Here is a 26,569-nt window from a genome sequence, read left to right as displayed (position 1 = left end):
CACCAAACCAGTAGCAGACTTTGGGGCATTTCACCGCTGATCCCACCATCGGCACAAAAAGCCAACTGAATGACCCTAGTCCAGTCACTGTCTCTCAGCCCTAGAAAGGAAACAATGAAAAGCTACTTCTGAAAGACCTCTAAAGAGAGTCAGTTCAATAGAATGGTTAAGGCATCAGGCTAGAAACAGGAGACTATGAGTTCTAGTCTGCCTTAGACATGAAGACAGGTGGGTGACCTTGGGCCCTCTATCTCAGCTCTTGGGAGATGGTAACAGCAAACCACTTCTGAAATCCTGTCAAGAAAACTGCAAGGGTTAGTCCAGGCAGTCACTATGAGTTGACTATGCACATAGACACACACACATAAAACCTCTATCCTGGGTACTTACAAGACAAACTACTGCTTATAAAATATGCCTGACAATATAAACTAGCAGAAAACTCATGCTGTGAGTTTCTACCTTCTAGAGAAGCTAGTGAAAAGGATCCTTTTCTAAGTGAAGTGAACCTTTTCTGGTATAGCCTCTACTCTATGGAACATTTTGTATCCCAAAATGAGAAAGTTCCCTTTTTGCTAACACTTTAAAACACTTCTGTTCTACAGAGGCTTTGGGGGAACAAATGTTTCCCTCACGTTCTGAACTACAATTGTGTCATCTGGTGTTCATTATGGGAGTCTTCTTGTTGCAATGGTTTTCCCACTGATGCTGAGATTTAGCTATGCTTGAGATGAGAATGACTGAATTCTGCCTTATTTAGAGTTATGCTATTGACCTAGTTGTAAGCCACCTGGAGTCTACCATCGAGACAGCCTACACATTTTGTAAAATAAATACATTAGATGATAATAACGTACTCAAAATTCCTCAGATGTTTCAACACTTAAGATAACATTCCAATGTAACAGAATACTCTGTGTTCTCAGTGTGAATAGATAGTAAATAAGCTTTGGTCTCCCAAAAGGCAAAAATCAGACAAGAAGCAGACATCATAAAGATAAACTTTGCTGAATACCAAGAAGGTATTTGGTTGTGTTGTGCTGAAGCCCGAGAGTATAATTTGGATGTTTTATCCCCTCCTCCTTAATCCAGATAAAAACAAATGAGTAATGTAATTGACAATTTGGGATGGACAACTCTGCCTCTTTCCCTTCTGATTGGCAGATGGTTCTACTACTTATAGATAAGGCAATAGCATCCTTTAGGAACAAAGGTAAGGTTAGGAGTGAAGCAGAGATTCTGAGAGCTGGCTACAACTGACAGGCATTGAGTAAATAAAGAAAACTGAAGAACACTGAAGCTTCTAAGTGATTAAGGAAAGAAGACTTCAAACTCTCATGATTAAAGAAGGATGAGATGCTCATAGGGCATCTAAGCTGTATTGTTCTTAAAACTAGACCCTGTGGGTTTAATGTTGTTGACTGTAATTTCTGTAATTGTTGGATCATCAGTGACAGACCTTAAAACTATGAGCCAAAATAGTTAAACTTCCTGCCATTAGCCTGAAGACACTTATCACACATATGGTACTTCTAACCCAGTTGTATCATTATTAGGACATGACTCCAAGTGGTGTGTGCTGACATGGAAAAAAAAGGAGGGGGACTGTATATTTTATTTTATCTTCTATAGACTGAATTGAGAAGTCACTGTTTAATCTAATCAAGCAATTCAACTTCCTAGTGTGTTTAACTATCATTTTATGGATTAACCTTCTATTCTGCATTGTATCAAAAAGCATTTTCTAAAATCCAAGTAAAATAGATCCTTAGCTTTTCTTCCTTCAAGCCTTCTAGATACTTATTCAAACAATTCTTTCAGTTAATGTTAAGCATGGCCGTGGTGCCTGCATTTTTGTGGATTTATGTTTAATTAAGTCAAACACTCCATGATATGCTCTCATAGTTCCCTTCCTGTTCTTAAAAGTCTTTTAAAAGTAGCCCCCAACTCATTTCGCCGTAAACAAGTAGTTTTATACTGAGCAAAATTTAGAGGAAATCTTCTCTGGCATTACTACATTAGCTAGTATTGTTGAAGTGTCCCCTGGATTTTTGATTATTAGCTTTTCTGTTGACCACAAAATATTGAATTTGTAGGGACTGAAAATTCTGAGCACAAGGCATTTTGCTACTTGAACATAGGATAAGAGAACATCTCTGCTTCTCCTTCTACCTAAAGAACCTGGCAGGCTTGACCAATGAATATTGTTTCAACACAGGAAATGTGGCCAGGTTCTTGAGGGATCCAGTAAAAGGAACAACCAGATGCTCAGAAAGAATGACCAAAGAATTCACCATCGTATATGTTCCTATACAGGTATACTGTCAGTAGTATCTGTACCCCTTCCTCCAGTTATTGGGAATCTTCTAGTTCTGGAATAAAGTACTATATGTATTGGGGAAGATCTGCTGAGTATTTACCTCCTTCTGACTTTTGTTTGATAATTAGGTTGTGAAATGTGGCAAGTCCTTGTTGAAATCTGCTAACTTTAATCTCTTTGCATCACTCTTGTACAAAACAGAGAGATTTACTAATAAATTTTCAACATGGAAATAATGGAAAGCAAATGCCAGAGGCTTTAGAATCATCACTCTATATACTGGTCACTTAAAATGATAGGTTCAGCTTTTTTGAGACCTAATCTGAGTATGGCTTCTAGGTTGAAGGTCTTCCTTTTAAAGATAAATGTGGAGCAGTAGTGGAAGCTTCATTCAGGGATGATGTCCTGCATTTTATCAAGTCTCCATCTGACCCCAAATTTCACCAGCTTGTACACTCAATATATTGTAGACAAGGATATCAAGAATCTTCATGCATGATGGTGTGTGACTTGAGAATATCTTCAGGGAAGCCATACTTTTCTTTTATTCCACAATTTTGCCTTATATTTTCTTTCTAGCTATGAGTTTAAGAAATCACACATTGTTAATATTTCTTTGTCAACTGCTACTCTAATTATGTTGCTGGCTATTACTTTTGTCATTGTTCTGACCCAAGTTATGAGGGCAAAGCAGAGGTTAAGGAGGGTCTGTTTATTGCTCATTTATCACAATGACAAACAACCCACCAATGGTGCTGGTGAAGTTCCATCCCAGCCCTCAGTTTTCCTTCAGTCTGAATACATAAACTAAGTCCCAGCCAACCCACAAGGCAAGAGGGAAGTAATAATAGCAACAAGAGTTTCAGCAACCAAAACACAGTCCAAAAGTACAGAGAGCCAAGTCCAAGTCTACAAGAGTCCAAAAACATGTTCAAGGAACAGGATCCAGGGAAGCTGGGAAGGAGCACATTAAAAGGAGCAGGTGTTCCCAACAAATCACCCTTTCCAAGTGTTCCTTGAGAGGAGGGGTGAGTTTCTTCCTCAAAAGCAGCTTCATTGACCTCCTCTGTGCCTCTCTCTGCTCTGCTCTTCTTGTCCACAAATTGGGTTGGTGGTTTGGAACCAGTCATCTCTGCTGGCTCCCTGCAGCTGCTCCACTCTTGTAGGCAGCTGTCCATCTGGTTGCCCCCCCATCCATTGCCAGACAGCCCTCAGACTGCCTCGTCCTCAGCCCCTGGACTCTTCACTTGTTTGGAGAGGACTATGTCCTCCCTATTGAATGGTCCTGGTTCCAACTCAGTCCTCCTCCTCTGAACCAGGATCCAATGAAGCCATGACAGTTATGGTTTTCTACTGCTGTACCCTCAAGCCATATTTCCAGCTATGTCCCCATTTATGCAGGGGTGAAATTCTACCAGTTCGGGCTGGTTCGCTTGAACTGGTAGTAAAAATGCTACCGGTTTGCCCAATCCAGTAGTAGAAAAAATGAAAGCAGTTTGGGAAAGCCAGTTTTTCCAACGATCAGCTGTAACACATGATTTATATTAGCTAGAAAGCAGGATTTCCTGCTTTCTAGCTAATCTAAATTACGTGGCATAGTGGATTCCCCCTCCTCTCGCTGTTTGCTTACCTTTGCAGGTGCTCCGTAGCAGGCTCCGCCCACCCACCCAGACGTCAATACGTCCATTTTTGATGCTCTGCATATGCACTCACATTGCTACTGAACTGGCAGCAAAGACAAGTGGATTTCACCCTTGCATCTCTGGTCTCATTTTGCTGCATATTTGAAGAGGTTTCCTGCTGATAAACAGAGTATTTGCCTCATTTGTTTATTTTCTATTCAATATTTTATTGGATTGGGAAGAATAAGTATAGTGATTAGAAGTCAGTAGACCAAAGGATATCTCTCTTTAGCTTGGTACAACTCTTGTGGTCATGACCTTTAACTGGGTGAAACAATTCATCATGGAACAATAATTTTTGAATCAAGGTACCTCAAATGGGCTAACTTATACAATGAGTACAAAATATTGGACCTAAGACGCTTGAAGAAATGAAATTTGGGGAAAGTGTGGTTGTTTCAATGCTACTGACTACTTGAACTTTCATGACAGTTGCCCAGCGAGTCTTGCAATCCTTTTCTCCCCCAGAAGTGGCTACTACCTGCTAAAAAGGGTAGGAAAGGCAAGGAAAACGAAGGGGGAGAAACACAGAGGAAAGGAAGAAAAGAAGATTTCTGATGTTCCCTTCCAGCTTCTTACAAGATAATTCAATGGGGACATTGGAAGGAAACTGGAGGTCATTCCCACTACCATTGCTTTTTTGCCTACCCATTGTCATTCTATATTTAGAGAAGGAAACCTATAATTTGCTAAGAAAATATCTCTGAAACAATGGCCATAGGGGCACAACTTGTCTACTTTTAATTAAATATGCCTGGTACAAATTTAAACGCCAGTTTAAAACAATGTTTTCAGAATTGTTAGTATACCTTTAATCAATGTTCCCTCTATTTTTTTTTTCAGTGTGAGTGGAAAAGTATAGTGTTTGAGCGGCACATTTTCATCCCTGAGCACCTGATTTTTTTTCACAGATGTTTCACAGAGCAATTGATTTATAGGATCCAAATTGGAATGAAGAAAAATGGTTTCTCGTGTGTGTGTGTGTGTGTGTGTGTGTGTGTGTGTGTGTGTGTGTTTGAGTGAGCGAGGGATCCAGTAAGGGAACTGCACCTATTTAGAAAAGAAGGTAAATTATTGCAAACATGATCAGTCAAAGATAAGTATGGGGACAGGTTGGATGGTAGAGAGAAAGTGATAAAAGAGTAAGAGAGAGGAAGAGAGGAAGAAAAAAGAGGGAAGAGAGACAGAAAGAGACAGAGAAGGAGAGAGAAAGTGGCAGAAGAGTGGGAAAGAAGGAGAGAGAAAGAGAGACAAAGAGAAAGAGGGTGAGAGAGACAGAAAGAGAGAAAGAGGAGAGAGAAGGGAGAAGGAGAAAGAAAGTGATGGAAGAATAAAAAGGAGAGAGAAAGAGAAGAAAGACAAAGAAGGATGAGAGAGACAGAGAAAGAAGAGAGGAAGAGGAAAGAAGAAGAGAGAACAACTCATTTCAACCCTGCGGTGCAAATAGTCTCTTTGATTGGTAATTTTATTTGTCCATTTACTATCCAATACTCTCATTTCTCCTTAAGTTCATCAAGAATTCCCTTCTTTTTATTGAATTTATCACAATACCTTGACGACAACTTTTTCAGCATAGCTTTACAGCTATTTAAAATATATAGTAATTTAGGTCAGGTTTTCAGAACATTAGTCTATTTATAAGTCACTAAGTGCAAAGAAACAGAATTCAGAAAGTTGGCTTCCCTTTTTGTAATTGCCTATTGCCTGCTTAATTTTCTGCCTACATTTTTGATAAGTGATATTCACTGTTGACCCAAGAAGCCCATCGTAGAAAGAAACCCTCCCTATGATCTTTGTTGGGTTTCCATGGAATGAAGTTTGATCTTTTTCTCAACCATACAGTAGCATATTCTTTCTAAGGAGGATATAATCAAGATAGTCCGTAATTGCCCATCAATCTAACAGTATGACAATTGACAATCTCTTTATATTCCAACTCTAACTCTTTCAGTCTTAGAGGTTTGGTGAGGAGAAATCAGAAAATTCTTTTAAAGAGGAAAAAAATGCTTGCACAATTGCACCCATGGAGACATGTAGACAACACACAGAGATACAAACTTAACAAAGTTCTAAGTCCGCCCACCAACTAACTAACTCTCTCTCTCTCTCTCTCTCTCTCTCTCTCTCACACACACACACACACACACACACACACACACACATAGAGAGAGAGGGGGGGGATATGAATGACCCGGCTTGGCTCCTGCTTTCGATCTGCCGCCCAACAACCAAACGGAGAAGCGAAGAGGCAGGAGAGATGAAGCAGGAGAGACAAAGCAGGAGCCAAGCTGGGTCATTCCTTCCAAGAGGCAACTTTCCCATCAAATGACTCGCTGCCCTAGACTCGAGGTGACCCTTTGCAGTCCTTCTTGTGTGGCTGGGATGCCAGCGAGAGTGTTGGGCTGAAGGAAGGAGGGATACTCTCTCTCCCTCTCCCTCCCTCCCTCCCTCCCTCCCCCCCTCTCTCTCTGGCAAATAGCAAATCTGAGCAGCTGCTACTGGGAGGCCGTCCCATGCCTTTTCCCAACCCCCACACCCCTTCTCTCAGCAACTTTCTGCCTTGTGGACCTAGAACTGATTGCTGTCTGCAAGCTGCCTCTCCTCTCCTATTATCATGAAGGCGTCTCACAAAAACCATGGTGTGGCAGTTGGAAACTGCTGCACAGTGTTTTGTTGCCATGTGCGTGGCCGTGCAGCAACGCATCTTAGAGGGAACATTGCCTTTAATACTGGGTGTGAGAGAGATTAAAACACTTTGTAGATATTCATCAACTTCTTTTTATTCTTCCCACCCCAATGAGATCTTTCCCCACTTCTTATGGGGAAAGTAATAAGGTAGGGGCTCAGAATGTTGATAACTGCTCCATTTCCTCTTCCTTCTTCCATGTGTGCAGTTCACTCTTTGCTTCTCCAATTGTGTATACAGATACAAACAGACACAACACAAGGGGAAAGCAGTAGAACACTTATAAACAAATAGAGACCTTTTATTATTTCGTTACACAAAGGGAAATATAGATGCTTCCTGTGCCCACTGCTAGAAAGAGGTGGAGGGAATCCCAGAAGCTGCACTTTGCATGCTCTTTCTTCCTTGTTTTTCTAAAGAGCTACAGAAAGGCTGAAATGGACCATGGTCAGTCCCAGACATTTCCACTCAATATCCATTTAATTTTAGATTGTAAGGTTAATTGGGGTGTGGTAGATCTTTTTAGATCTGTGTCATTGGATCCAAAACTAAGGATCTCTTTTATCTTATTGCCACATATTGAGTGGCTTTGAATGTAAAATTAGAATTACACCATTTTTCAGATTATGAAATGCACCAAGATTTTGAAGAGACAAATTTAAAAAAAAGTTTTTGCACTCTGCAGACCTCGCAAAAATGGCCCATTTTTGTCAAAAAAAAGAGGCATGCATAGCCTTTAGGAGGCTTATAGAGTGCTCCTGGATGCTGGGGAGGGGGCAAAATTGAGCAAAAAAATGGCCCATTTTCTGCTCATTTCTGCCTTCCCCAGCCACCAGGAGCACTCTGGAAGCCTTCTAAAGGCTATGCACAGCCATTTTAGTGAAGGGGATGGGGTTTCGGAAGGCCAAAAATGCTGTATTCAGTGTATAAGACACACCCAGATTTTCACCCTCTTTTTTGAGGGAAAAAGTGTGTCTTATACTCCGAAAAATACTGATACCCATTAATTATAATATGCATTAGATGATTACTTTTTGGGTCTATCTACACCATTTAACTTTCAAGATTTTTGAGCCTATGATTTTTATTTCTTAAACCTTTCCATTTTATCCTACCAATAGGCTGCCCTAGGCAGTTTAACTAGTATTATTTCTGCTATTGCATTTAACAAGTTTTCAATAGCATACAGAGTGGATCCAGACTGAATGTTCCTATACATTAAAAGATGCTTGTCCTGCATTTAAGATCAGATATTCCATTTTATGAAACCTCTGAGTCACTTTCCTAATTGCTCTGTTAGTCAGCAAGCTGTATTCTTGCAAAAACAAATTAAGCACTTCCAAGTTGTCTCCGAGAATGGATATTCCTTTGATCTTTTTTGTTTTGTTTTGTTTTGTTTTTTGATTGCATACATCTGGAGTGATCCCAAACCTGCTTCGGGATTGCGGTGGCATACTGCTGAGACACTACAGCAGATGTTAGCTCTTTCGTTTACATTTAATTCCACCAAGTGCTTAACCACATTTGGAACTTTAATCACCTAAATTGTTCCAGTGAAACAGCGCAGGTAATTGTTTCCTATTCTTGGCTTTCTTTTGGAATGAAAACTGGCATTAAGATTAGCACCACCGCTAACTCCTACCTGCTCTGGGTTTTTTTTCCCAAAGGCCAATTATGATCACTTCTACTGAGTCAGGACTCCTTTACTTTGGATGATTTTCCTGTGAACTGATTCATTTTTGGTTTATAATGGACAAATAAATCCAGCCATGGTAAATTCCCAGGCACCCACTTGCCTTATTTTGCTCTTTTGGGACTCTCGATTTAGTTTACATGTTTCCCTGTGTTGAAGTCCCCATTACCTCTTGCAAAGCATCCAGCAAACATCACCACCCATGCTGATTAATAGCAAAATCATTTAATAATACCTACAGAAAGAGAGTTATAAGAAACAATAAAGGCAATGTCTCCCTCGAGACCAACTTAGTATTGAGTGACTAGGTAGATATGCCCATGTTTGCTTAGGAACATTATGGGAGGGTTTGTTCCACCTGTGTAGAACAATTTCAGCAGCCATTTCAGCTTCATATTGTGAATCAGGAACTGTATACACAAACACACCGATATGTACAAATGCAGGAAGCTTCTGCCTTCTCCATTGAACTCACAACATCCAAGCAATCTAGGTAAAAAAACAAACCCATTAAAACTACCTAATCCTGCTCTTTGATGTGCCAATTTGCAGCCAACGCTGATTCTCTGGAAGGTACATATTCCTTTGATGACCAATAATTACAATTTTATCAGTGCAATTAAGAGTTCTGTATGTTCTAGCTTTAGTTTCAAGAAAGGTGGGTGGTGGTAATGTTTCATGCTGCAACATATTAGAGGTCCTAGAAGATCATAAGCAGGTCCTGAATTGTTGCTTGGCTATACATATAGGATTTCCAATCCTGCATTATCTATTGATCTAGAAATCTGTGCAGACAGGCTTCCTTTTGTATCAAGGTGAACTTGCTTTTTTTAAAAAAAGCAACATGTGAATTTGCCTTTGTCTGAGCATTGCATAATGATGAGGAGGAAGAAAACAATTCTGGGAAAAGACGAGACAAAAAAATAACTTACTTATTCCGGTCAATAAGTGGAATGACTGATAACACATCAGTTCAGAGAGGAAACCAAAGATAATTGAATTTAAATCCATTACTAATCAGGATTCATTTAGGTCAGGGTTTTCTTAGCCAGGTTTCAAGGCCATGATTTTTGTAAGGTAAAGGTAAAGGTCCCCCTCACACATATGTGCTAGTCATTCCCAACTCTAGGCTGGTGTTCATCTCCGTTTCAAAGCCGAAGAGCCAATGCTGTCTGAAGACATCTCCGTGGTCATGTGGCCAGCATGACTAAATGCCGAAGGTGCATGGAGCGCTGTTACCTAAAAAGGTGTTCCCTGTTTTTCTACTTGCATTTTTACATGCTTTTGAACTGCTAGGTTGGCAGAAGCTGGAACAAGTAACAGGAACTCACTCCATTATGCGGTGCTAGGGATTCGAACCACCAAACTGCCAACCTTTCTGATCGACAAGCTCAGTGTTTTAGCCACTGAGCCTCCACATCCCTATGATCTTTGTAGAGTTGCTTATAATATATAGTAATGCTCTTCTGTAAAATAATGACTATATTCTATTTCCAGCATGTTTGCTGATCAATTCCTTAAGGAAGCATTCAGTATTTGGGGAGGGGACGGCAGCACAGAGGGGCTGATGTTCTGGGATGGTTGAACTGCTTCTTCTTTGATTGATATTCTTAATAATCATTTCCAGATCCATCACTTAAAGGGATCTTCCTTCTTTCATGCCATTTGCAACCTTACATTACGATTAATTGCTTAACCAATCTGATGTTTGCTGTCACTGAAGTTAGGATTCCTCCAGAGTCCATTCCAGAAAGGTTCTAGGCATATTTTTGGGGAGAATAAAATCCAAATCACTACAATTGCCTTAGTAAAAGATAAATTTGTTCTTCAAAAGCTTATTCTTTATAATTAGTTTTCTAGTATGTTACTTCTCTGCATCTACTCCTGATGATGCATGGAAGCAAAATTATCCATTAAATGCATGTATTCACTGCCAATGGTAAATTTACCAGGCATGCTGATAGACATCATCTTTGTCTCCTGAATATTAACTTTGACCTAGATTTTTTTTTTCAATTCGATTTTTTACTTTCATTTACTTTTCCATCTCATTTGCTTTTGGCTAACGAAGTGGTGTTGACTAGACATCTCAAATTGTCAAGCGTTTTAACAATTTTAGCTTGGACAGCTATTTTAGGTTATTATCTCTCTCAGTCCTGTTATACCTATTGTATTGTTGGAGTGAGAGCTAGGGATTCTCAGGCAAGATACCGTGCTGATGTTAACCGCCTCAAGGTCACCAGGTACCATGGAGGGAGTCCAATAATTAATAGGAAGGATGGGTAGAAAGAATAACAAAACCACGGATGGCATAAAAGTCATTTGTACCTTCACTAGCTGCAGGCAATCAGTGGTTTCATTCCTATTTGCAATACAGATTCTTATCTATTCATGGTGTGTCTGTGTGACTGCTGCCAACTCAAAAAGCTGAGCCAGGTCATGTAATATGAGTCACTAATAAATTAAGCAGGTTTGAACGCAATATCCATCTCTGTCTTTCTTATTTACTTCCCTGTTCTGAATTACTCTGTTACTCAGTTCTTACAGTAACTCCTTTGTCACTATAAAGAATAATATGTGACATAGCCACTGCCTTCATAAACTTTTCATTCTGGCATGATCTGTAATCAATTAATAAAGCCAAAGTAAATTTTCTTCTTGTTCTTTCCAGTATCTGATATTGTGTCCCTCTCCCTTTTCTGTAACCTGCTTATTTATTAGTCATTTCTGTTTCTCTGCTCTTCATTATTAGAAGTTAAGCAGAAATGTTTGCATTGAGAATTAGTGCAATGGTAAAACAATTCGTACATTCTTCACATTTCCTTTAGTGTGTGTGCCAATCTTTTCTAATATCTCAGTCATAAAGCTGTTCCATAAATTCCACATCCATAATCTTATTTTTATAGGATTTCAGTATTGATTTTCCATTTTCTTTTAACTTCATTTACCTCTATTAGATCTTTGTCATGATTATTCTTGAGTAGTTTTATCTTGGTTATACATTTTCCTGAAAAAGTTACTTACTTACTTATATAATGCTGCATTCCAGAAGGAATCCTGGTCGTATAAAATCGGAAACCAAACTTATAATTATTGTTGTTACCTGCTATTTAACTGTTATATTAAAGCTGTTGGGAAAAGCCATATATTCTTTCATTATGATAGAGTAATGTAATTATGCTAATGAAACCCAAATATACAGCTCTTGAGCAAGGTGCCAACAGTACACTGCCTTGCCCTTCCAGGGGCTGGATCTCCAGGGTTAGCCCCCCTCCCCCCCTGGCCGATTTGACCTCAGCAGAGATCCAAAACAAAGATGGGGGGAGTGCTGAATTCTTGACCCGTATTAGTGCAGCAGCCCTCCGAGGCTTCTTCCTATTGGATGGAGCAGGAGGCAGAGTCGCCAAAGCAACAGGAGCATGGTGAGGATGAAATGGGCTTTGGGAGGATCAGATCAAGATCCTCGTCGTCAGGGATCTCATCCAGGTGGTAGCCGTCCTGCAGCAACTGCCAGCTGAGATCCTGGTTGACCTCGGCCGAGGAGTAACCAGAGGAATATCTCGATTCCAGGTCATCGCTATCAGAATCAAGAGCCACCAAAGTTTCATCGGAGGTCTGGCTCAGCGTCGTGTAGTCCTTGTTGAATTTCACCGTCCTCACAGCTCCCGGTTTGGGCTGTTGCCGGATTGCTCCTGAAAGCACTCCCTTCTTCCGTAACATTGCCTTCGCCATCTCTTTCATAGCTGAAAAGTAAATCCTAACAAGATTGAATTACCATTTGTCTAAAAATAATTTACTTCCATTTCTTTGTTCCAGTGCTAATTCTGGAGGGTGTAGGCCTTTCCCAAAAGATCAGGTTTGAAACTTGGAGATCCTCCTTGATTTATGGCTTCTGCTGGACAAGAAGATTGAGATCACGGCTAGCAGGTTGGAGCCATGACTGTACTCTTTCCCAGACAAGTAGATCCTGGCAACATGATCATGCCCTTGGCATTTCCTGGTTAGATAAGTACAATATGTTCTGCATGGAACAAACTTTGAGATCTATTTGGAACCTACGTAGGTCCAGAATGTAGCAGTCTGCTTGGTGGTGAGTTGCTATTTACTTTTATTTAAAAGAGCCATAGTGGCACAGTTGTTAGAATGCAGTATTGCAAGCTAATTCTGCCGACTGCCAGCAGTTCAATCCTGATCGACTTAGGGTAGACTCGCCCTTCCATCCTTCCAGGATTGGTGAAATGAGGACCCAAATTGTTGAAGGAAATATGCTGACATTTGTAAGCCATTTAGAGGGGGTTGTAAAACACTACGAAGCAGTATATTGCTATTGTTACTAAATAATACTTTTTATAACACTAATGTTGCCAGCTGTGCATTTGGTGACAACAGGCTTCTGGGTACAATTCAAAGTTCTGTTTTTGATCTTTAAAGCTTTCCATGCCATCTTGTACCCTTAGGACCATATTCTTCAAGTAGATCCTACTCATTCAGTGTATACATCTCAGGTTGGGAAGCTGAAGTTCTTCTTGTATATGACAAAAAGTTGGAACCAGAAATATCTTGTTCCTCAGTAATGGCTCCCATCCAGATGGAACACACTGCCATCTGAAATACACCTGGCTTCATTACTCTTGACATTTAGAAAAACCCTAAAAGTTGACTTATTCAGAAAATCAGTTATTGACTTAACAGTCCCTTTAATGACCATATTATTACTTTTATTTTTGGGTGTAATTTAGGAAAGGTTTGACCGATTATTTCTCTATCATTCTGTTTTTGTAAGATTATCTGATCGCTTAAAAAGCTTATCTCATTTGTTGACATTCTTGATTGAAATGTTTTATTTGACCTTTCTTGCTTGAAAAAGATTTTCTTCAGTTTGCATTCAGTCAGCATCTATTCTTCTTGGGGCCCAAGATTTCACCTTTGTATTTCCATAGCTATTGTGATAGCCTGTTCACAAAGATCTTTTCTTCTCTCAAACTTTAGGGTTTTGTTATTTTTTCCTCCTTAGTTTTTCACAATATCTCTCTTATCACCTTCCGTAAGTCTACAGGTTGTTTTTCACGTAGGTTAAGTGTGAATCTATTCTTTACATTTATCTTATATTCTAGCTGAAGACACACCAACTCTACTTAGTTTTCATAAGTTTAACCTGGATGTTTGACCCAAAAATTCATGGTGTATTTGACAATCTGTACCTTAAAATATCCTGGTTGGAGTAGACTCCAACTTCTGTATTGTCTATCCAGTGATGTTAAGCTGCAGAAGTTCACTTCTATGGTGCTTGAGGCAATGAACAAATTCTCTTCACAAAACTCAAGTTTCAATTGAACAGACATTGTGACAATTGACAGACTAACACTGATACGATTACTTAGTTTGGATAATGAAATGTCTGCAAGAAAACAACCAAGTTAAGAGCGCACCATGCACCCTTCTAAGCCTTGAAGTTTCCAACTGGATTTTTCAGTGTCTTTCAGCTTTACAACATGCCCTGCTGTGCATTTGCGTAACACTGGTTACCAAATAGCCACCTATTGTAAAAGCTATGGTCACATCGTTCACTGAACTGTACCCAAACTTAAACTTTGCATCTCCTTTTTTAGGGTCTTGTCTGCTTCAGTTCTACACAGGTTGTCAATACCTGAATTCAACCACCAGTAAAATAGTCAACTTACTAGGTTTCATTTCTGCTTTCACAGTTTAGAGTTCTTATTTCATGCTTCTCACAATGTTTCTTATATGTATATGTCCTTACAAAATAAGGAAGTCTTCCTTTACATTTGGCACATCAGGCACCAGAGTTCCTTGAACTTTACCCTAGCCATGCCCTCACGTCCATATCCATTCTTAAAAGTTCAACATTCTTTTCCAGCAAAATCCTGGCACTCATCATTTGGTACCCACAGCATACACAGGGAAGAGAGGGTTAGGGGTAAATGTCAAATCAAAACATGACCTGTCATAGTGTCTCTCCAATTGCAATTGAAGCTCTACCCCTTTGTTCATTTATAGATGTTAAAAAGGAGGTGGCTGCCATCATAGTTCAGATACTTCTCTCTGGCACTAAATAGTGCAGCCATTACCATTCAGTTTTCTTGCCAACAGGACAGAATTGTTTTGCCACCACATTCTTGAGATTTTGATTCTGGAGTTCCTTCTCCTACATGGATTGATTTCCTTCCCAATCCCAATTTCGGACTACTTTTAATTCATCCATCCCCTTTTGACTTAACTGTCAAGTATGACTCTACCAAAAGCTCCCTTACAAACAGTGTTCTGTGGGTTACTGAAGCTGTTAGATCGAATTTATATTTAGCTTTGTTTGGGAAACATAATTGTGCAATAGTTCAGTAATATGTGCCTTGACCTCTATCTTCTTGTTCTAGAGTAAGTATGCATGTTAGTCTTTTTTTTTTAGGCCATGCATTCTTATTTCACATGATATGCATTTCATTCATTCAATTTATAATTTATATTTTTATGCCAAAGGTTAACATCTGTTGGGATTTTCTAATTTGGCTTCCTGCATTGAGGAGGAGGCAATGGCTTGTCTTTCAAACTCTAAAATTCTAGGAAACATAAGTATAAAAAGCCTGCACTTAGGAAATGTATGCAACAAAGCTCGTGATTTAGAAAATATAGATTTAAAAAATGATTGCTCGGGGAGCTTACATTAAAAATTATTCACAGGAGAAATGGTGTTCAACAGCTCCATACATTAGGGAAAACTGAAAACCAACATGGATGTGGGGTTTTTTAGAATGGATTTTTTTTTAAAAAAAATGTGAAAATGGAATTGCCTGTCTCACAGAGATAATCAATGACAGAATTAATATCTTTCCACAGATCCTTTATTTAATGCAAAAAGAGTTTTATTTAAGATCAAAACAGAATATGTGAATTAACAAACACCCCAAGAACACCCTCTTTAAATTAGGGGTGTCCAATCTTGGCAATGTTAAGACTTGCAGACTTCAACTCCTAGAATTCATGGCTTGCTGGGGAATTCTGGGCGTTGAAGTCCATGGGTCTTAAAGTTGCCAAGTTTGTACACCGCTGCTTTAATCCTTTGAGCTGACCAACATATATATTGTGCTGTGCAAAATTACTTAGGCAGACATAAGCTTCAGTCTGTTCAACAGTATTTACACACTTTGGCTTTGTAATGCAGGAGCAGATTATAAAGATGTTTGAAACTATTATTTCTTATCCCTAAAAATGTAATTATTGATAAGTTTATATTTTTAAACTTGCACATGCAGCACGAAACTTGCTCCTGTGGCAAAATTTGACTTCTTCAAAATATTGACACTTTAATGAGAACCAGATCTAGAGAACACAATGCAGTGCAATAAATCATTTGATGCCTTTTTATTGTTTAGCTTAGAGAAGACAAAGGCAAGATTTGCCTGGAATCAAGTAAATAGGATTTAGCCAGTAAAAATTCACCTTGTCTCTATATTGTCCTAGTCCTAGGAGAGACAATCTCATTTACATTTATTAGAAGTAATGATGTAGTGTCCTGTAGATAATTAACACAATAAAATGCTGCTAATTTCACAGTGTCATTATAAAATTTGCCAGTTTAAATTAGAAAGTGATTAACCCTCAGAGTGAGGCAATGACATTTTCATTTCCCAGCCTGTGAATTAAATTTGCTTGGAGTCTTTTCATTCCTCCCCCCCCCCCTGAAAAAAATATTCAGTTTTATAGCCCCTGTCAATGTCCTTTAATTTTATATGTTCTCCAACAATAAGGGGCGATGGGAAGGAAGACGGAATCCCAGCTGTAGGATCAAAATCCGTGACTATTTCAGATATTAAATCAGATTCTTATTAAGTGTGTACACCTTGGTTATCAGAGAATAGGGGCATGAATTTAGAGGACAGAATTACGATTCAAGATAGCTCAGGTTCCTGAGACAATGAACTTTTTCTTGGTGTATTATTGGGCAGGAGGTTTTTCCTATTAATGTGGGTCTCCCAAGGTGAATATCCTTAAGGACAGCAAATCTCTAACCTTCCAAGTTGGTCACTGCTTTATCCATTTACTATATCCATCTCTCCCCTAGCCAATTTTAATTAACACCTTTAAAAATGGGAATAAACTCATTAAAAAGGTAGATTGATTGCATAGTAATTTAAAGACTCTAACTCAAGTAAAATCCTTTTCAAGAATGTTTAATGAGGGAATGATACCACAAAAGCTTAAGGTAATGATAGAATGGGACAAACTGTTAAACTAGCTATTAATTTAATACCACTAATGCATCGATTTACAATGCTGCTAAAACTATTCTTAATCACTCTTCTCCAGTCTCCTGTTTCGCAATTACAGGGTTGTTGGTGCACACATTTGGCATTCCAGGATAATTACGGCAATGAATGACTCCATGCATAGCCGGTATTTAGTCTGTGGTACATTGATCATATTGTTTAATCCAGCCCTGAGACTCAACACACAGAGAATGAAAGGTCATTCTCTAAACAGAAAATAAAGTAGATTATAATAGTGTTTGCATGATGCGATTGGCTAATGCTACCATTCCCTTGATTAATTCATGCATCACCGTGCATAGTAGTCAACCTGGGACTAGCAAATTTCTGGCTATTATAAGTAGATTAGCCATCAGAAAAGAAGCTGGATGGCTGGCATATTGTGCCCATTGCTTTTCCTCCCTTCTGGAACTCCAGAAAGAAACTGAAAAGCTGCAGTGGTCCCAGATTCAATGCAAGTAGTCCTTAACATATGGCCACAATTGAACCCAAAATTACTAAGTGACACATTTGTTAAGTGAGGTTTGCTTCATTTTACAGCACGCTCTTTCTTAGCACAGTTGTCAAGTGAATCATTGCAGTTGATAAGTTAGAAACATGCTTGTAAGTGAATCCAGCTTCCCCCCTTCACTTTGCTTGTCAAAAGTTCGCAAAAGATAATCATGTGACCCCAGGACACTGCAACCGACATAAATATGAGCCAGTTGTCAAACATCTGTATTTTGGTCATGTGACCACGGGGATGCTGCAATGGTCATAAGTGTGAAAAATGGTCATAAGTCACTTTTTCAATGCCGTTGTAACTTTGAACAGTCACTAAATGAACTGTTGTAAGTTGAGGACAACCTGTAATAAAATAGCAAAGCACTTAGACTTATAGGGCTGCTTTTGCAGCCCTCTCAAAGCACTTTACAGAGTCAGCATATTGTCCCCAACAATCTGGGTCCTCATTTTACCCACCTGGGAAGGATGGAAGACTCAGTCAACCTTCAGCCTAGTGGGATTTGAATTGCCAAACTGCAGCTAGCAATCAGCTGAAGTAGCCTGCAGTACTGCACTCTAACCACTGTGGTACCTTTGGGTATATACTGTAGCTTTGGCTTATGTTACCAAACAGGTGGTGAAAACTGTTGCTTTTATTTTTAAAGGAGACAGAACGCAAGAATGTCTAGAGAAGCTCCGTTTTTATGGGATATTGCTAGATCTTACAGTTTCAGAAGCTGAGCAAGAGGATTAAAGCTCTATTAACCTATTAAGCCCAGGCTTAGGAGACTCAAGGTATTCTCATGCCACTTTGGTCACCCTCTTAGAGAAACAGGTTGTGGTGTGTGACGTTATACCATATATCACCAGGGCCGGATTTAGATGAAAAGAGGCCCTAGGCTATTCCACTTATGAGGCCCTTTCACCTCCCATTTTTAAGTTTGTAAATTACATGAGAGACAATAAAATACATCATTACTGTGATATATCAATATATATCAATATATATAGCTGGCCTCCCGACAGAGGGTGGCTCTGCTCTGCGGCAAAGGCAGCGAGGCCAGCCGCCTTCCCTGTTGCGCTCAGCTGCCCGGCTCGGCCCCCTCGCCCTCACCTGCCTGGCTGCTGGTGGGCTCCGCGTCGACAGGGTGGCTACTGGGAGCGGCCGCTCCTCTCACCCGACTGCCGGTGCCGGGAACGTGGGTGGGCTCCCCAACTGCCACGGCGCTGGAACGATCTTAACCAATACATTTTTATGTTTGTTTATTAGTCATATGCGTAGAATTTCTCCTTATTTTCAGTTCAGTGTTTTAGTGTTCACTGTTTTTAGAATAGTGTAATTTTAATTTTGCTAACAATTTGAATGTAGGCCCCTCTTGATCTTGAGGCCCTAGGCTGAAGCCTAGTTAGCCTATAGGAAAATCCAGCCCTGTATATCACGTATGATGACTTTTGACAGTAGGTCTCGGGGCATGTATAAACCATTAGGGCTCTAGCAAAAGCTGTATCATCCTAATAGTGCATGTCATCAAGTAGAGTTCAAATCAAGTAGCGTTCAAATTGTCACACTTGTAAAAATAAAATAACAAAGGGAAAATTCAAAATTTATTTATCTTACGGGGACCCCATGGGATGGGAAAGTAGACCCAAGGTCTGAAGAGACCTCAAGGAGTGGGAAGCAGAGTCTGGGATGCCTCGGGGATGATGAAGGCTGTGGAATACCTAGGCCAGGTGCCACCTAATGACCACACTGGGAAGAGCAAGGATGGGAATTGAAAAGCAAAGCAATCAGATGGGGGCCTCACTTAATGACTGTTACAATTTGCAGCCATAGTGGGCAGGTTCCATTACTGTTGTAAGACAAGGACCACCTGCATTGAATATTGAACTATTAAATCTCAGCTATTCCTTTTGTTTTGTTGTTTTATATTAACTTTATAATCACATCAATCACATGGCTGTGAAAAACCATCACAAAAATCCATAAAACACAATACATCATGACCATCCGCCATCAAAAGCCCCCCAGAACAATTCTTTTTTCTCTGCTCTCTGGAAAGCTTATACTGGAAGGGACAACCAAGCACATAGAAAAAGTCTACTCTAGAGAATTAGTGCCATTATGGAGAAGTATCACCTCCTCGTCTCACTCCTTCTGAGTTTGTGAAAATCCTGGGGAAGCTAAAGCCACTCTCTGCTTGATTGTATTAGAAAGATTATGGCTGAAGAAGGTGGTTGTGGGGATATCTGAATGCCAAGCCATGTAGGGCTTTGTAGGTGAAAACCAGCACTTTGAATTGTATTTAGAAGCCTATCAGCAGACTTCAGAAACCCCCTAATTGCAGATATAATGCACTGCTGATTATTAATATTTGCCACCATTCTGCACTAACTGAAGCTACAGGTGGTTTTCAAAGGCGCACCCTTATAATACACATTGAAATAGTTCAGGTGTATAGTAATAAGAGCATGAGTCACTGTAACAAAGTCCTACTGCCACAGAAGGGCCAAAATTGGTATATCAGGCACACCTGACACAAGATCCTTGGGCACAGCTTCTATCTCCCTGTTAACTGGAGCCATGAATGGTGGAGAACCTCCACATCATTCATTTGCTCTATTAAGGACAGTGCATCTCCCTCAAGTGATATTATTGGGATTAATCAAGTTCCTCAATGGAGAGTTAGTAAGTCTGTCTTCTAGCCTTTTCTAATGGCATTTAGATCCTAAGAACTTCCAAACATTGGGAGAAGAAGACTTCCATGGTATTATCAGTATGGCTCAGAGTGGTGATATAAAGCTAGATATCATCAATATATTAGGGACACGGTGGCTAAGTGACAAAGACGCTGAGCTTGTCGATCAGAAAGGTCAGCAGTTCAGCTGTTCGAATCCGTAGGACCGCGTAATGGAGTGAGCTCCCATTACTTGCAGTTCAAAAGCATGGGAAAATGCAAGTAGAAAAATAGGGACTATGTTTGGTGGGAAGGTAACAGCACTCCGTGCACCTTTGCCATTTAGTCATGCTGGCCACATGACCATGGAGACGTCTTCAGACAACTCTGGCTCTTTGGCTTTGAAACGGAGATAAGCACCTCCCCCTAGAGTCAGGAATGACTAGCACAAATGTGCCTGAGGAACCTTTACCTTTATCATCAATATATTGCTGATATTGTACCTGGCCAATGATTTCTCCTAGTGAGTTCAAATATATGTTACATAATAGGAGGGAGAGAATCAGTGTCTGTGTTTTGAACTTCTAGTAAGATAGCTCTCTAAGATAATATTATTTTTCTTAGGTCCTTGGCTACGAAAGAAAAACATGAAAATGAAAAAAGGCCCCGATCACAGTAAGATTGTCAATGATATAAAGAACACAGAGGTGGGTTCCTACCAGTTCGCACCTATTCGGTAGAACCGGTTCGTCAAATCTACCGAACCGGTTAGAAGAGGTTCCACCAATGGACCCGGAAAGCAGGCCACACCTACAGAAGAGGTTCCAAATAATTTTTGAAACCCACCACTGGTCCTTGGATATGATTATTCTACACTATCATGCTCATATTTATAAAACTCAGTGCCTCTGTGAAAGGTAAGGATGACTACTGCGTTTGTGGTGCAATCAGAACATTGCGTGTGTTGAAGTTGTTTTAACCCAAACCAAAGATGCCTTTTAAAAAACAAGTTTACATCATATTTTTATGCATGCCAGTGCTGTGTGTGAGGTAATTTAAAGTGGTTCTGACAAGTGTCGTTGGCATTTTCATATCCGGTCACATGGGCGGCAAGCCACTCCCATCTGGTCACATGGGTGGCAAGCCACTCCCACAAAGGAGGCCACACCCACAGAGTAGGTTCGAACAGTTTTTGAAACCCACCACTGAAAGAACAGCAGAAATAGACCCATAAACAAATAAGACAATAAATAAAAAAATTCAAATGCAAATTCAAGTCATGTTAAAAGCAGAAGAAAAGTCCAACATATGTAGAGCACTTGTCAAAATCAAGAAATGTAGGAAGTGGCCAGTACTAAATACAGTTGGCACAATTAGTAATGTAGGTACCTTTTATGACAGTGTTATGTGATATTTGAATGGGACACTGGATAACAGTGAAGTGCAGCTTCTAGGTTCTCTTTAAGACAGATCCACCACAAATTTAATATTGTAATCTACCCCTAAAGGAATACCAAAGCATGGATTATATAAACTAAGCCATCTGCTAGAAGAGGTTGTGTCTGAATGCAAGTCTCCATTCAAGGGCATTTAAAAGAACAGAGCAACATATGCAGGTAGTCCTCAACTTACGACCACAAATGAGCCCAAATTTCTGTTGCTGAGACAAGTGTTGAGTGAGCTTTGCCTCATTGTACAAGCTTTCCTGCTATGGTTGTTAAGTGAATACACTGCAGTTGTTGAGTTAGTAACATGATTTTAAAGTGAATCTGGCTTCCCATTGACTTTGCTTGTCAGGAGGTCACAAAAGTTGATCACATGACCCCAGGACATTGCAATCATCATAAATATGAATCAGTCGCCAAGCATCTGAATTTTGATACATGACCATGGAGATGCTGCAATTGTTATAAGTGTGAAAAATGGTCATACAGTAAGTCACTTTTTTAGTGCCGTTGTAACTTTGAACAGTGACTAAATGAACTGTTGTAAGTTAAGGACTACCTGTATTTTAAAACAACATAAAAATAACATTCAACATATTATTAATCTTATATGTTTCAATACTATCAAAATAATGTAAGGTTAGTCACACTTTTTAAATGCTGTGTACATATATTTCAGACGGATTTCATGTAGCTACTTTGATTATAGTGTTTTGGCTTCAGTGCTAAATGGGAGTGGACAGAAGAATAATCCCTTCTATGAGAACCCCCCAGCGGTGGGTTCTGCCACCCCTGGGGGGGGGTTCTGGTTTTACTGCTGGTTTTCTCGTTTGCATGCTGCACATGTGCACATTTGATGCTCGCTATGTGCTCATGTGCAGTGCAATAAAAATTGTTCTGCACATGCGCAGAAGCAAAAAACAAGATGGCAGCACCTATGGTGCCGCCCGGGGAACTGGTTTGGGGGCGTGGCAGGCCTGGGTCCCTGCCGGTTCCAGCAACCCAGGCTGTCAAACCACTACCAGTTTAGCCAAACCGGTCCAAACTGGTAGGAACCCACCACTTCGAACCCCTCTCCTTCTAGATAAATTCCAAACTATAGCTTAGATTTGTGCTTCAAATGGAGCAGAAACATATTGAAGCATCACAGTTATCATGAGATAATTGAGAATTGGAAACTCCTCAAGACTGTTCCTCTTACTGCCATTCCCCATAGTAATTGCAAGAGGAAACATTGTATTTAAATCTGGCAACCTTGAAATGAATGTAAAGTGTCTTTTTTTTCCCTTCATAAAATTTTATAACACTTGACCAAATTGTTTCATGCCAGGAAAGAAAAAAAAAAGCAAGTTTGTAAATCTAGCTTGCCAGCTTGCAAATCAGAAATTAGGACTCAATGTAGCATGTGCAGATGGCTCCAAGGCCGAGGGGAAATGCAGTTCAGTGTCTCGGCTAGAATGTGGCTTACTTCTCTAATCAATTTTCAGTGTTTCTAACATATGTTTCCTTTGGGAGGAGAATGGGTTGAGTGCGGCAGGAAGGTAGCAAAGGAGGTTGAGGAGCAAAGAAAGAACTGAACTGCTTAACTGTTCAGTTAGGTACCAATAGAAGAGAATATTTGTTGCTCAATGTTGAAATGAGCTTGGTACTCGCTGAGCTTGATAGTTTTCTTGCAGACATTTCATTTTAAAATTACAAAATAATGGGTATAATAACAAAATCTACTTCTGAAGGATTACATCAAAGAAAGCAAGGAATGGTTAACATTTAAAGAAGGAGAGGTCCTTGTGCTCTCTGAGCTTGCTCGTTTTCATGCAGACATTTCATTACCCAAACTAGGTAAAATCATTGGTGCTAGTAATGCAGGGGTATCAAACTGGCAGCTCGTGGACCAGATGTGTCATGCATAGGCCACGCCCACCCCAGCTCCGCAAAGGGGGGAAACATTGCAAAATGTCATGTGACATCAACGTAACATGGCAAGTTTGACACCTGTGTAGTAAGGAATGGGGTATATACAGGAATTCAGCCAGTTCGGACTGGTTCAGGTAGTTCTGGCGATCATTTGACCCTGCCCGCCCGCCTCTGCGATAGTCTGTCCTATATTTCCTTTGTTTGAAATCCAGCTGATAGGCACGGCAAAGTGCCTCAGCTGTTTTGCTTACAGGGGCTATAGTAGAAGGTAAGTTTTAGAGCCATTTTCAAAAGCACTGCACATGCAGAGAGTATGTGTTTGGAACGCAAAGTGTGCATGCGCACATAAAGCCTGCGCTCAGTGGACCAGTTGTTATACCAGTTGAATCCCACCACTGGGTATATAGGAAGACCATTCCTTACTCCCACTGATGAAGTTATCCAATTTAAGTAATGAAATGTCTTCAAGAAAACAACCAAGCTCAGACTGCACCAAGGACCCGTCCTTTCAACCCTGAGCTACAAATATTTTCCTTTATCAAAGAAGGAGGGATAATCAAAGGACTTTGTATGGATTTTTTTTTAAAAAAAAAACATGTTCTTAAAGTAACTGAGAATAGCTAAACAAGAATATTTTTTTCATGGAATGTGTTAGGAAACTGTGCAGCCAGTGTCTAAATGAAGTCAGTGACATTGGCACAAATTTGCAGTTTTATAAATAAATAAATATATTTTACAACTATACGCACAGCAAACTAGATAATCAGGCAAACGGGGCATCATCAGGTAAATCAACACAGCAGGAACATCATGAGGTAAATTACAGAACACCCAGAATACACACAGAAAAAAAAGTAGGGGAAAAGTGGGAAACTTCCTTCCACACCTTTAGCAATCAATCACAGCACAGATTATTTCACGCAGGGGCCAGCAATCTACAATCGATCAACCACAATTTTGTGTTCTGGCTCACCTCACAACCCCACTGTTCCAGTTACTAAATTTAAATTTCTGAAGAGAATGGAATTAAAAATAAAAGTTATTAAATTATCTGCAGCAAAACCAAAATGGGAAGGAATATTTTAGAAATCTGAATTATCTGAGTGATATGCCATTGCATGGAACTGAAATGAGGTGTTAATAAATTATACTTTTTATCAAGATATTTACAAATGGTAAGGCTGAAAATACAGGAGAATGTCTTGAACCTGATGAGTTGGAAATTGCAGTTGTCCCCGAGTGGGATAGTCTAACTGCTGATATTAATAGATTATTTCAGCCGCATAGCATCTTTGCTGTGGTTATTTCACAGGTATAACAGTAGGTTTATGGGTTTACTTCAAAGTGTCATTTTTACCCTACTAGACTTGGGTCTCACTTACTTCAGGACTGATTCTTCTGAAACAATTGGTCCATTTGGGGGAGAAAGTGGAAAGAAGTTGACAAGCAACAGGGAGAAAGCAGAACTATTTAGCTCATGTTTTGCATCTGTCTTTACACAAAGGAAAAAAACAGTCCAACCTATCAAAAACAGCACCCCAAAAAACAGATTAGGAACATAAGTTAAAATAGGGAACAAAATGGTAAGTGAGCACCTGTCTACCCTAGACAAGTTCAAATCACCAGGATTGGATGGATTACACCCCAGGGTCTGAAGGAATTGGCAGACGAGTTTTCAGAACCACTGAACTATATCTTTCAGAGATCCTGGAGCACTGGGGAACTGCCAGAAGACTGGAAAAGAACTGATGTGATCTTCAAAAAAGGAAAAAAAAATAGATCCAGGAAACTACAGACCTGTCAGCCTGACTTCAATACTAGGGAAGATTCTGGAAAAGATAATCAAGCAACAAATTAGTGAACACCTAGAAGTAAACAAAGTAATAACCAAAAGCCAACATGGGTTTGTCAAAAACAGATGATGACAGACTAATCTTATTGCATTCTTTGACAAAGTGACAAAATTAGTGGACCAGATTTCAGCAAGGCATTTGATAAAATAAACCATAACCTACTACTAGATAAAATAGAAAAAATGTGGGTTAGATAGCATCACCACCAGATTGATTCATAACTGGCTGACCTACCAGACTCAACACGTAGTCCTCAAAGGAACTGCATTTACATGGAGGGATGTATGTCGTGGAGTACCCCAAAGCTCTGTTTTAGGCCCAGTACTCTTCAACACCTTCATCAATTATTTGGATGAGAGGATAAATGGGAACTCATCAAATTTGCAGGTGACACCAAGCTGGCAGGAACAGCCAACGCTCCAGAAGATAGGCTTAAGAAGGATCTTGACAAACTTGAATATTGGACACTATCTAACAAAATGAAATTCAATGGTGAAAAAGTAAGGTTCTATATTTAGGCAAGAAAAACAAAATGCACAGGTACAGTATATGTAATGCCTTGCTCAGCAGTAGTAACTGTGAGAGGAATCCTGGAATCCTAGTGGACAACCATTTAAATATGAGCCAGCAGTGTGCAGCAGCTGCCAAAAAACCCAACACTGTTCTAGGCTGTGTAAACAGAGGGATAGAATCAAGATCACATGAAGTGTTAATACCACTTTATAATGCCTTAGTAAGACCACACTTGGAATACTGCATTCAGTTTTGGTTGCCATGATGTAAAAAAGATGTGGAGACTCTAGAAAGAGTGCAGAGAACAGCAACAAAGATGATTAGGGGACTGAAGGCTAAAACATATGAAGAACAGTTGCAGGAACTGGATACATCTAGTTTAATGAAAAGAAGGACTAGGGGACACACGATAGTAGTGTTCCAATATCTTTAGGGGTTGCCACAAAGAAGGGAGAGTCAAACTATTCTCCAAAGCACCTGAGGATAGAACAAGAAGCAATGGGTAGAAACTAATCAAGGAAAAAAGCAACTTAGAACTGAGGAGGAATTTCCTGGAAGTGAGAACAATTAATCAGTGGAACAACTTGCCTCCAAGGTGGCGCAGTGGTTAAAGCAACTTAGAACTGAGGAGGAATTTCCTGGAAGTGAGAACAATTAATCAGTGGAACAACTAAGAGCCAAGGTGGCGCAGTGGTTAAATGCAGCACTGCAGGCTACTGCTAGATCAGCAGGTCAGCGGTTCAAATCTCACCGGCTCAGGGTTGACTCAGCCTTCCATCCTTCCGAGGTGGGTAAAATGAGGACCCAGATTGTTGGGGGCAATATGCTGACTCTCTGTAAACCGCTTAGAGAGGCCTGAAAGGCCTATGAAGCGGTATATAAGTCTACTGCTATTGCTATTGCTATTGCTATTGCTCCAGAAGTTGTGAATGCTCCAACAGTGGAAGTTTTTAAGAAGAAATTGGATAACCATTTGTCTGAAATGGTATAGGGTTTCCTGCCTAGACAGGAGGTTGAACAAGA

The 26,569-nt window shown here is 39.9% G+C and overlaps 1 protein-coding gene across 1 annotated transcript; it reads right to left on the bottom strand.

Annotated features, from left to right (window-relative positions):
• Positions 1-11,705: 11,705 nt before the first annotated feature.
• On the bottom strand, positions 11,706-12,113 carry LOC116505322 (protein FAM219B-like). The gene has a single exon (XM_032212489.1). It carries the CDS (start codon positions 12,111-12,113, stop codon positions 11,757-11,759), a length of 357 nt encoding a protein of 118 aa, XP_032068380.1. The 3' UTR covers positions 11,706-11,756.
• Between the last annotated feature and the right edge of the window lie 14,456 nt (positions 12,114-26,569).

Source organism: Thamnophis elegans, chromosome 3, assembly GCF_009769535.1.
Source record: "Thamnophis elegans isolate rThaEle1 chromosome 3, rThaEle1.pri, whole genome shotgun sequence".
Lineage (NCBI taxonomy): Eukaryota > Metazoa > Chordata > Lepidosauria > Squamata > Colubridae > Thamnophis > Thamnophis elegans.
The sequence above is the reverse complement of the archived record's forward strand: the minus strand, read 5'-3'. Positions and strand labels throughout refer to the sequence as shown.

Coding starts and splice junctions, on each gene's coding strand:
- LOC116505322 (XM_032212489.1), bottom strand. CDS start 12,113: ATGGCGAAGGCAATGTTACGGAAGAAGGGAGTGCTTTCAGGAGCAATC.